The sequence below is a fragment of the Rhincodon typus genome, chromosome 3, assembly GCF_021869965.1.
Source record: "Rhincodon typus isolate 14 chromosome 3, sRhiTyp1.1, whole genome shotgun sequence".
Lineage (NCBI taxonomy): Eukaryota > Metazoa > Chordata > Chondrichthyes > Orectolobiformes > Rhincodontidae > Rhincodon > Rhincodon typus.
In genome coordinates, this window is record NC_063334.1 from 124,941,834 (window position 1) to 124,955,067 (window position 13,234).

Below are 13,234 nucleotides of genomic sequence, written 5' to 3' on the forward strand. Positions count from 1 at the left end.
AGTGAAAGCTTATTTTCAGGATCATCTGACCCCCTAGATTGTGTGTGTCAATTTACAATTCTGTCTGGAGTCATAATTAATTGCACATATATTGCATGAAAGCAAGAGTTTTTTGTTGAGATAATACAGTGAGAGGATTAATTCAATGTGGTGTGATAGATAAGGTGACATTTCCCATGGTTACGGAAATGTAGCTAGTCACTCTGCTTCAAATTTTTTGTTGCACAGTAAAAACTCTTTCTGAGGCAGTAAAAGCAGAAAAGCATTCTCATTAAATGGGAAGTAATGTCATTTGCAGTGAGTGGAGTTTATGGAAGTTAGTTTCCTGTACTTGAGGAAATTGGATGTGACTTGTCTGGAGGTTCTGCAAAGGCGTCTGATGATTGTCAGATTATTTCTTTTGGCTATCATTCGAAAATGATAGTGGCATGAATCTCTCTGTATATTTAAGGGAGTCTTGTTAAGACAATAATTGCTAGTACCAGAGGATTATGATGCACTATATTCAAATAATTATGTTCCAGTGAGTCACCTGACAGTCCTGTACAGAGTAAGATGTTCCAGATCCAATTCTTGAGTTTGCAGGACATGGAATTACTCCAGAGGGGAGTATTAACGTCTGTGAACAGGTTGACTAGAAAATATTCATGACGTTCCCTGGTGGGAGAGTTTTTAATCACTTGGTTGTTCCCTGTGGCCCGTTTGGATGGCTATACTTTGCCCCTTAACATTGTTCTTTGGTTTCTTTTGGAATGATGTATTTATGCACATGACAACCATCAGTTGTTTCTGTAATGCTGTTCAAAATTGCTGTTTACTAGTGGGAGGTAACCCTTGTTATTGTGTCCTGCTATTCAAATATATGTCCTTATTGCCACAAGATCAACCATTTTGTGAAAGTTGTACACTTTAAATGCGTGACAAAAGTGTTGTAGCATACTGAATCCCCCCATGCTTGGTAAACCATGGACTGAGATGAGAAATTTCTTCACTTTGAGTGGTGAGTCTGTGAAACACCACCACAAAACCAAAATATTGTGTTTTCAAGGAGGAGGCAGGTATAGCTTTTGTGGCTAAGGGGATCAAGGGATATAAGGGGAGGGTGGGATTAGGATATTGAGCTTAATGGTGAGCCACGATCATATTGAATGGCAGAGCAGGCTGCAGGGATCGAAGGAGCAGGTGTAACCCATATCTTCGATGTTCTATTATCTTTCAAATAAGAAAATAGGAATATTTCCTGATATGTTTCCCCTGGTGTGGTTTATCGTGAATTTAAAAACAGTGCAGTAATCTGTGAATGTGTTTTTTTTTTTGAAATCTTAAAGATTTAGTTCAAAATTCCGAGAGGAGTGGGTAGTTTGTTTTATTTGTACATGATTGCTGGCAAGACCAGCAGTTGTTTGCCATTCTTAATTGCTCTCGAGAAGCTTAGTGCTGTGCCACCTTCCTGACCAGATGAAGTCCATGAGGTATATTGCTGTTGCCGAAGGGGTGTCCGGGATTTTACTTTAGTTGCAGTGTGATGTAAAGTATGTGATTTTTACCAATTATTTTGGAGCTTGGATTTTGAACTTGTGACATGTGGGTTTTGGTCTGTATATATGAAGGGGTTTAATACTTAACTAGGCAGTCTGGAGCAATGATTTTAAGTCACTGTGTCTCAACAGGTGATGAGGGTCCTACTGGAGTGATAATGTGAATTTGGTTTTCTAACCCTAACCCTATCGCAGGTTTTATTGTGAGTATTTTATGGTTGGACAGAGCAAACATGACGCAAAATATGGAAGAATGGTAAACTGTGAGGGGGTTAATATGGGATTTTCAGAAGGATGTGGACAAATTTGTAGAGTTGGCATATGGGTTCCATGCAGACAAGTGCGAGATGATGCATTTTAGGAGGAAGAACATAGAAAAACGATATAAAATAAGGGGTACAATTTTAAAGGAGTGTATAAGAACCAAGGGAATTAGGTGCATTTGGTCACGGATCATTGAAAATGACAGGACAGGTAGAGAGAACAGTAAGCAAAATATACAGTACCTACATTTTTATTTGTGTGGGCATAGTGTACAAGAGCAAGAATGATGTTGAACTTGTTTAAGACACTTGTTAGACCTCAGCTGGAGTTATGTATAGTTCCAGGTGCGACATAATGGGAAAGATGTAAATGCGTTGGAATGAGTGCAGAAATGGTTTACAAAAATGGTTCCAGGGATGAGAAGTTTCACTTGCACGGACTGACTGAAGAAGTTGGGACTATTTTCCTGGTAAGGAAGAAAGCTTAAGAGGAGATCTGAAACAAGTTTTCAAAATCAAGTGTGGGCTGGATAGAGTTGATAAAGAGAAATTGTTCCCACTTGCAAATGGAACAAGAAGAAGATGGCATAAATTTTAAAGTGATCTGCGAAAGAAGCAAGGGTAAAATGCAGAAAAACCTTTTTCACTTGGCAAAAATGAGATTATGGAATGCGCTGCCTGGAAGTGTGGTGGAGGCAGGTTCAGCTGAGCATTCGAAAGGTCTTTGGATGATTATTTGGATAAAATTAATATACAAGGAGTGGGGGGGTGTGGGGAAGCAGGAGATAAGTACTTGGTAATGCTCCTTTTAATGAGTGGTGCAGGCACGATGAGCCAGTTGTCTGTGTTCTGCACCTTAACGTGATTTGTGACACATTGAAATGCATTAGCTTGCTTTTGATGCATCAAGAATTGATTTTTGCTTTGGAAGAAAACATACATTATAAGCTTCTGAGTCGAGTTTGTAGGCTGTGGTCAGATTCAAGAGCGGTTTCTCCTGGAAAAAGGTATTAGTTTAGAACAGTTCAGAAATAGATTACCTCAATATAAGGATTTCAGTTTGAAAATTCCAAACCAGAAGTGTTTAGTTAGAAACCTGTAAGGTTATGTGAAGCTAAGAAAGTTTGAAAGTGTAAATTATCAAGGTAAAGGTTATCAAGCTGTCAAAACTGGGAATGAAAAAAAACAGTTGAGTCAGAATGCAGAAGGGAGCACTCTCTCTCTGGTAATTGAGTACTGGGAGGTGATATTGGAAGTAGTTGGGGAATTGGCTAATTAATAGAAGTAGGGATAAAGGATGCATTTTTAGGATGGCAGCCTGTTAACTAGTGGAGAGCCATAAGCATCAGCGCTGGGGCCACATTATTATGGATGAGGAAAGTGAATATACAATAGCCAGGATTGCAGGTGACACAGATAGTTGGGGAACGCATGTGGTGACGATGACACAGTCTGCAGAGGGATATAAACAGTTCACGCAAGTGGGCAAAAACTTGGTGGATGGAATGTAATGTGGGGAATTATAAGGTTATGCACTTTGGCAAGAAGAATAGAGGAGATAGTGGGCTTGGTGACATGGTGCAGTGATAATTCTGTCTAAATGTCAGCAAAACTAAATAACTGATCATTCCCTTCAGAAAGAAAGAAGGAGAACACACTCCCATGTACATCAATGGAGTGGAGGTTGGGAGCATCAGGTTCCTAGGTGTGGTGATAACTGACAACCTGTCCTGGACTTCCTGCCGACTTTTACAGGTGCACCATAGAAAGCATACAATCCAAATGTATAACGGCCTGGTAAGGCAAATAGTCTGCCCAGGACTGTTAGAAACTACAGAAGGTTGTGTGCATAGCCCAGACCTGCGCAGAAGTCAACCTTCCATCCATGGATTCCATTTACACCCCTCATTGCCGCAGAAAGGCTGCCGACATCATCAAAGACCCATCACACCTACAAATTGTTCTGTCAGGCAGATGATACAGAAGCTTGAACACACGCACCAGCAGGTTCAAGAATAGGTGCTTCCCTGCTGTTATTAGACTGATGAATGGACCTGTCTAACTTAAAATAATGCTGATCTTATTAATGTTGATCTTGCCTGGCGCACGTCCTGTGCGGTAACTTGAGTGCCGCGCTCTATCCAAGTTTTTTTTCTTTCACCCTGTGATCTGTATGTTCTTGCTTACTATGATCTGCCTATACTGCTGTCAAAACTTTTCACTGTACTTAGGTACACATGACAAAAAGTCAAATCAATTGATCAAATATTATTTAAATAGAGAAAGACTGCAGGATAGGGGGATATGATTTGCAAAAAGCTAACATCTAAATTCAGTGGGTAATAGGGAAGGGAGATGAATTTTTGGCTTTTATTTCAAAAGGGTTAGAATATGAAAATAGGGATATTTTGCTGAAACTGAAAGATATAGTCACATCATCTGGAATGCTGTGAACAGTTTTAGGCCCCTTATCTACGGCAAGATATACTAGCATTGGTGATAATCCAGAGAAGGTTCATGAGGCTGTCCCAGGTATAGATGAGGAGTTCTGAGGAACGGTCACCGGACCCGAAACGTTAGCTCTGGTTTTTTCCTTCACAGAAGCTGCCAGACCTGCTGAGCTTTTCCAGCAACTTTGTTTTTGTTCCTGATTCACAGCATCCACAGTTCTTTTGGTTTTTATTGTGTATTAATGAGGAGATGTTGAGTAGATTGTGCCTTTACTAGTTGGAATGTAAAAGAATGAGGAGCATACTTTTTGAAATATATAAGATTCTTGGTGCACTTGCCAGGGTAGAAGGGGGAAGGTTGTCTCCCCTTGTGGGAGAATCAAGGACCAGAGGGCATAATCTCAGAATAAGGGTTGCATATTTAAGACAGATGAGATAGTAAGAACTGCCAATGCTGGAGTCTGAGATAAGTGTGGAGCTGGAGGAATGCAGCAGGCCAGGCCGCGTAAGAGGAGCACGAAAGCTGACGTTTCGGGTCGGGACTCTTCAGAGGCTTTGTTCATCGTAGCTGGTGACTTCAACCGGCCAACCTCAAGAACGTGTTACCAAAACACCACCAACATGCCTCCTGACCTAGCAGAGGCCCAAACACCTTGGACCATTGCTACACAACCATAAAGGACATCTACCACTCCATACCCTGCCTGCAGTTTGGTAAATCAGACCATGAGGCTATGCCCTATTTCCTGGCTCAGAAGTACAAACTGATGCGTGAGGACCCAGTACATTCAGCTGTACAATGCTGGTCTGAGGTAACGGATGAGCTCCTATGCGACTGCTTGGAGTTGATGGACTGGTCCATGTTCAAGAACTCAGTGGCCAACCTAAATGAGTGTGCCAATACCATCACAGACTTCCTCAGTAAGTGTGTAGAGGACTGTGTGCCATAGAAGTTCATCTGAGTGTCCCCCAACTGGAAACCATGAAGGAACTGGGAGATCCACTCCCTACTGAAGTCCAGATCTGAGGCATTCAATTCGGGACCTAGAACAGGAAATTTAGGCACGATCTTTGCAAAGCCTTCGGGGACACCAAGAGATAATACCAGACTAAACTAGAGTCCCAGACTAACACATGAACAGACATCGACTGTGGCAAGGCTTTCCTGACATAACGGGCTACAAGGCAAAGTTGAGTATAATCGCTGACAACAATGCATCCCTCCCTGATGAGCTCAATGTTCTTTATGCTGATTTTGAACAGAAGGTCAGTGAAATGATGTCTCCTGCCCTGACAGCCTTGGGTACACCCTGTACCCACAGTCACCACCACAGCCTTCAGGGTGAACCCACAGAAAGCGATTGGCCTGGATAGGGACCTCGGCTGTGCACTCGGATCCTGAGCGGATCAGCTGACGGGAGTATTTGCAGACATCGTTAACCTCTCCTTACTACGTTGTGAGATTCTCAACTGCTTCAGGAAGACCACTGTCATCCCAGAACCCAAGAAGAAAAATCAAGCAATATGTCTGAATGACTACCACTCAGTGGCGCTGACCTCCATCATTATGAAGTGCTTTGAGAGCTTAGTCATGGTTCACGTCAACTCCAGTCTCCCAGATTGCCGTGATCCACTACAATTCACCTACCGTCGCAACAGGTCCATGGCAGACACCATCTCCCTGGCCCTACGCTCATCCTTGGCACATGTGGTAACAATGATGCCTACGTCAGACTCCTACACATTGACTTGAGCTCTGCCTTCAATGCCATAATTTCAACAAAACTCATCTCCAAACTCTGAGCCTAGGACTCTGCTCCCCCTTCTGCAACTGGATCCTCGACTTCCTGACCTGCAGACCGCAATCAGTAAGGCTAAGGTACTTCCGCACCAGTGTCCCGCAAAGCTGCATATGTAGCCCCTTACTATACCCATTATAAACTCTCAACTCTGTGGCCAAATTTAGCTTTGACTCCATTTATGAGTTTGCTGATGACACCACCATAGTGGGTTGGATTTCAAACAACAATGAGACAGAGTGTAGGAAAGAGACAGCTTAGCAGCATGGTGTAAAGACAGTATCCTCTCCCTCCATGTCAGCAAAACGAATGAACTAGTCGTCAACTTTAGGAAGCCGAGTGGAGGACACACCTCTGTCTGAATCAGTGGCGCTGAGGTGGAGGTGTCTGAGAGCTTCAAATTCCCCGGAGCAAATATCACCAACAAGCTGTCCTGGTCCATCCACGTTGACCAATGGCTCTACTTCCTCAAGGCTAACAAAATTCGGCATGTCCTTAGTGACTCTTAGCAGTTTCTTTTTTAGCTGCACCAGAGAAAGCATCCTGTCTGGACGCATAGCTTGGTATGGCAACTGCTCTGTCCAGGACCACAAGAAATTACAGAAAGTTGTGAACACAGCCCAGTCCATCACACAAACTAACCTTCTATCCATTGACCCCTTCTACCACTTCCTGCTGTCTTGGGAAAGCAGCCAACATAATCAAGGACCCCTCCCACCCCAGTAATACTGTCTTCTGCTGTCTTCCATCAGGGAGAGGATACAGTATTTTGAAATCATGTACCAACAGATTCAAGAACAGCTTCTTCAATGTTATCAGCTTTCTGAACGGACCTCTCATATTAGAGTTGATCGTTCTCTGCACTTTCTGTGTAGTTGTAACACTGTATTTTGCATTCTGTCTATTACCATGATGTATTTATGTAAGGTATGATTTGTCTAGTTAGTACACAATACAATACTTTTCACCGTATCCTGGTACATGTGACAATAATAAATCAAATTCTCTAGGAAGCCCAGCGGGAACAGATTATGGATTCCCAGCCTTGAGGCGAGACCCAGCATGCACCTCTGGCCTGCGAAGAACTGTAATGCTAATATTTTAACATTATTTCTCCTTTTTCGAATTTATACCTAAGATTTTGTACCTAAGATGGTGCTGGAAATGGTCACTTGGTACACTTTTCACTGTACTTACATATCTCTGTACTTGATAGATTGTGGAGATGCCGGTGTTGGACTGGGGTGGACAAAGTCAGAAGTCACACAATACCATGCTGTAGTCCAACAGGTTTATTAAAATCACAAGTTTTCAGAGCGCTGACTTCCCCTGATGCAGGAGCAGTGCTCCAAAAGTGTGTGATTTCAAATAAACCTGTTGGACTGTAACCTGGTGTCTTGTGACTTCTGACCTTGAGTACATGTGACATTAAACCTAATTCTAATTCAAATCAAATCAAATTCTAGCATCAAATATTGAATTACAGTGTACTCACATATACCTGTCTTCCATATAAAATGTAAGAATATTATGAAGGGAATAAATGGGTAAAATGGTCTTTTCCATATCAATGCTTTGTCATGGAGGTTTGAAAGAGTGTACAGTGGTGAGCCTCCCTGCCTCCCAAGTAGCTGCAATTGGATTTAGCATTCTTGATCAGGGAGGTCACAGAAAAATATCCAGCCGGAGTTCCGGCTTTTGATCATTCACTACCTAGTGCACTCCACTGGAAAATCTGTCCTCATATGTTGATTGATGATGAGGTCTTTCCAAATAAAACAAAGTGCTGAAGAAGTCTAGCAAGTTTGGCAGCATCTGTGGAGAGAAACAGAGTTCATGTTTTGAGTCCAATATGACCCTTTAGAGCTGATGGTGCAGGCTTGTTGAATTTCGCCAACAAGGCAAGGGGTATGTTGGCCTTCATTACGAGAGGTTTTGAGTACAGAAGCAGGGATGTGTTGTAACAGTTATACAGGGCCTTGGGGAGGCCACGCCTAGAATATTGAGTGCAGCTTTGGCCTCCTTGTCTGAGGGAGTGCAGCGAAGGTTTAGCAAGCTGATTCCAGGGATGGCGGGACTGACTTACGAGGAAAGATTGACTAGGTTAGGTTTTCACTGGAGTTCAGACAAATGACGGGCGATCTCATAAGAGATTTATAAAATTCTAACAGGACTGGATAGAGTAGATGCAGGGTGGGTGTGTCCAGAACCAGGGGTCACAGCCTGAGGATTTGGGGTAGACCATTTAGGACAGAGATGAGGAGATGTTTCTTCACTCAGAGTGGTGAGCCTGTGGAATTCATTACCACAGGAAGTAGTTGATGCCACAAAATGGGAATGTATTCAAGGGGCAGCTAGATATAGCACTTGGGGCAAATGGGATCAAAGGTTAGGGGGAGAAAGCAGGACGAGGTGATCAACCATGATCGTGATGAATGGCGGAGCAGGCTGAAAGGGCCGAATGGCCGCCTCCTGCTCCTGCCTTCTCTGTTTCTTCTTCAGATTTACACCATCAGCAGTACTCTGATTTCTAAAAGAATGGCTTTGATAAATGAATACCCTGCTAAGTAATGCTGTCTAACTTGGGTGAGGTGCCTTCTTGAGAACGACCGTCGCTGAGTTCAATATGAAGCAATAACAACTTGGTTTTAGTATGCGACTGGTGGCTATGGAGCTGCATCCCAGCAAGACTTGTACCTTCAGTAACTAGTTACACCTTATCTCGACACAAGTATGTTTTGCCAGACTTAGATAAACAAAAAGTTGTTTGGTATAATAGAATTTGTCCTTTTTTTCAGCAATGCATACTTCAGTTTAAATTATATAGTGTGGTATATAAACTAAAAAAAAATTCTTTCCAGCATTTTGTGTTATTTGTCATTAAGTTGGCTGTTCTTTGCACCTGCGTTCTTAATTGACTAGTCCCAGACATAACTGAACAACTAGAAAATTTGGCGATCCTTTGCCATTGTTCTATTTCTGTCAGCATGGGAACAATAGCTTTCATTGATTCTATACTTAGCACAAATCACTTGGAACCTGAATAGTTGAACCACAAAAACTTAATGCTTGGAAACGTTGAAGTTTAGCAATTCAAAAGATTGACATAATTGAAACTTAGCCTAGAATATATTAAATTTAAGTATATTATTTGGGCAGTGTTGTTTAATTTTGTTTGTAACTACCTGCTTTCTGGCCTGAAATGAAGTTTTGTCCCAGAAGACCTAGATTTCTATGTCTAAATTTATGACATGGTCACTGCGCTCTGAAGGATATTTAATTTGTATTCGATTCTGTGAGCAATGCCACAATTGATCCGCCTGTATATGTGAGTGTACCAACAAGAACCTTCTGACAACAGCTGAATTCACTAGGACAGTTCAGCCATTCAAGACAAAAAGCCCCAGCTTCATTTCCCAATGAGCAGATTTAACTGAGGATGTAAGAAGTCTTTTGTCCCTCCAAAGCAAGAGGAGAAAATTGGCCGGACTTCTTATTTTGATCTATAAACCCCTCGATCGCCTTCTGTCTCCCCCCAACAGACTCCCTAAAATCGACCTTTTTGGTGACCCGTGCTAAAGACTCATCCTTTTTTATCCTCTCGCAGGGTGTCGCTGGCTGGCCAACGTTCATTTCTCTTCCCTAATTGACCTTGAGAAAAAGTGGTGAGCTGCTGTCTTGAGCCACTGCAATCTATGGGCTCTTGGGTAGAAACAATATTTGGAGTGTCGATATTTTTTTCTGGTCATGCTCCCTTCAGGTTTCATAATACTAAAGGCTCCATGTAAACATGAGTAGTCATTGTTACGTAGGTGGATGCTTATTGAAATCATGTATAGGCTAGATTAGCTCAGTTGTGATGACCATTCTGCTTTGCTAGGTTGTCAAAGTTCCCTGTCATATCTCCTGTCAAAAGTTGCAATATCAAACAAGGCATTTGTACGGAGACCCTTGCCAACTGCTAGAGCCTTACCTTAGCAGGAAGGAAGGATGAAATTCTTCGAAGACAAGAATGAAGCTGATTCTGAATTTCCCTGAATTTTAGGTCAGTCGAAGGCCTTGTTTTGCAGCATTGACGCTCATCTTTGTAACAGAGTGAAAACATCTCATCACTTCCAGAGGTCAAATCAAATGTCATACATTTGAGTTGTAAAGGGAAATTGGCCAGATTCTAATTGAGTGGTAATAACATCACTCCATACTTTTGTGATCTGTATAGTATTATTACAAAGTTCCAACTAAAGCATTGATTTACAGATCAATCAATCATCACATTTACAGTAAATTGATTTGGAGATCTTGACTTCCGGTCCCAACGGATCACTAATTCTCATTAACTGTGGTTGATTCTGTGAAGTGCAGGCTTTGAAGCTGTTTTAATGCGTTATCAATGTTTATGCTCTTAGGGAAATTTTATTTTCTGTTTTACTGCAGTCTTGCATTGTATCCCTGTTTATTTAAATTTTAAAAAGAGTATTGAAAATATTCAAAAGTAATTCAGCTGATGGTGAATCCTTTTGTAGTGTCTGATCTTAGGCTGGACAGTAGTCTCTCAGTCTCCCAGAAGTAGGGAGTGGACATTTGGCCGGGTTTACTGCTTCAGTTTGATGTTCTGCATGCCTAGCATTTGAAAGTCCTTGTGCAGAAATGAGGGGTACAAAGAATCTGATTTATCTGTTAATACCCACATGACCGAACCAGTCCCTTAGTATGATTCGCACATCACAAGTGCGAGGTACTGAAATTGTACCTCAAAAGTCCGAACCAACAGAAGATTTGCCAATGACACATGGATCATCACAATTTTCAGAGGACAATGTTATTGATTTTATCATTTATACAACAGCGCAGGATGTAGTGTTAGCTAGAATATTAAGTGTTATCAGTGCTTTGCAGCACTGTTTATGGTCTGCAGATATGAGGCATCCGGCATGACCCGGGCCAGTTCCTGCAGGATGTACTCAAATAGTACATAAGGGCAAAATTCTAAGTGTCACGTACTTGAGTGCTCTGATGCATTTGGATTTTAATCTACGATTAATCATGACTTGGGCATTGCTGTTGTTGCAGGGAAAAAGAACACTCTAGTGGATGACATTGCTCGTGTTCTGTCGATCTATTCAGAACTGGTAGAATGAAGCTCTGGGTGTTATTTGGGTTTGTCCTTTTAGCCCTTCTGTCATCTGGTTACCACATGACTATTGCACAGAATGCAGGTGAGTTCGCACTGAATTTTGATATTCTCTTTTTTGTTGTTCTGCTTAGTGCTTGTAACTATTTTTTTTCCTGACTTATATTTAATAAAATGTGGCTGATGTTTTTGCCCTCATTTAATTTTTAGCTAGGTGCTGCAGTTTTCCAGCTTGATGATATTAAGAGACAACTTTTCCTTTCTTTGCCTCTGTTTTGATATAGTATTCTCCATTTGCTGATTGTTCCTTTAAATAATCTCTCTAATCACTGATGCAATATTCCCATGCCCTTGTAAATACATTGAATTATCTTCCTAATTTGTGTTCAGTAAAGGTGTGCAATTTCTTTCGGCACCGTTTGGATAAAAAAAATTAGATATTGAATTAAAATAATTCATGTTCCAGAATACAGGAAAAAAATTTAAACGTAAATCATTAAGCTTCATGAATTTATTCCACTAAGTTCTTTTGAGCTCATTATTGAACATGGGTTTGTATCTTTCCCTGCACTTCCACTATTAAATATTGATTTGGTTAAGTGTTTATTTAAAACGACCACACCGTATTCACTCGAGCATTTCCGTAGGAAACATTTATTTTATCCTCATGTGTGTAAACATGTGGAAAGCTCTAAATTTCACTCACAACATTACTCAATATATGCACATTGAGTGCAACGAGAATCATACAGCATGGAAACAGACCCGTCAGTCCAATTCGTCTATGCTAACCAATTTTCCCAAACTAACCTAGTCCTCTTTGTCTGCATTTGGCCCATATTCCTCTAAACCTTTCTAATCAATGTACTTGCCCAGTGTCTTTTAAAATCTTATAACTGTGTCTGCTTCTACTCCACTTCCTCTGGTAGTTCGTCCATATATGAACCACTCCCTGTGTGGAAAAAGTTGCCCCTCAGGTCCCTTTTAAATCTTTCATCTTAAAATTATACTCTCTCGTTTTGAGCTCCCCAATCCTATGGGGAAAAGGCCTTTGCTGTTTACCCTATCTATGATATTATAAACCTCGATAAGGTCACCCCTCAGCCTCCTATGCTTCAATGGAAAAAGTCCCAGCTTATTGGTGTTACAGCTTTTTAACAAAACTGCATTTGAGGTCCGTTTGGGTTAAGCAACAAATATTGGCCTTGCCAGCAAAGTGCTCATCCTTTGAAAGGAGAACAAAAATATTCATTCTGATATACTTTCAAGTCTTGTTAAGAGAACACTTGAATCAAACGGGGCTCTACTTAGTATGTTGTAACCATTCTTGTTCTGAGTGTCTTCACTGCGAAGCTCAGAAGTAATGTATGTGCAAAAACAGGTGAACATGCCATCATTGTTCTCTGCATTCGTGATGAATTTGGACAAGAGTACCATGGCCTGGTACAGTAGGCTACACCTGGAGTTCTTAGTGACCAACTATGGCCAGGTCATGTTTGGGATCGCTGTGCTTGGACCTGGGGTTGAGTGCTTGGGCGAGGAGCAGCCTCGAGTTGCGTGATTTCCATCCTGGTCCTTGAAAATTATCCTTCAATGTTGTCATTCACTGTGTAATACAAGTATCTGACTTGCTATTGTCGAATAATATCAGACTGTTTGAGCTTGCAGCTCAGGCTTATTAGAGCTTTCAGAAGCTTTAGAAGATTTCAGTTCAGAATAGGGATGCCTTACTGCAGGTAGGCAGGGTATTTGTAAGACTGCACTTGGAGTATTGCATTTAGTTTTGATCTCCCTGCTAAAGAAAGGGAGTGGTCATAAAGGGAGTGGTGAAGAAGTTCACCAAATTGATATCAGGGATGGCGGTACTGTCCTATGAGGGGACCTATATTCACTGGAGGTGAGAAGGATGAGGAGGAACTGATTGAAATGTATAAAATTCTAACAGAGCTGAACTGAGGAGGGAGGATATTTTCTTTGGTTTATTTTCCATAGAATTAGCATACAGAGTATCAGGGTGTAGAATAGACCATTTAGGCCAGAGATAAGATAAATG

At 41.4% G+C, this 13,234-nt stretch overlaps 1 protein-coding gene across 2 annotated transcripts in view; it reads left to right on the top strand.

Annotated features, from left to right (window-relative positions):
• Positions 1 to 13,234, top strand: part of LOC109932672 (LIF receptor subunit alpha) — a 195,186-nt gene that overhangs the window by 102,929 nt on the left and 79,023 nt on the right. For both annotated transcript variants that reach the window (XM_048619315.1, XM_020531812.2), the window contains exon 2: positions 11,121 to 11,266. In XM_048619315.1, coding sequence (XP_048475272.1) covers positions 11,185 to 11,266 — 82 coding nt within the window. In that variant the 5' untranslated portion in view covers positions 11,121 to 11,184. The remainder of the gene's footprint in view (positions 1 to 11,120; positions 11,267 to 13,234) is intronic.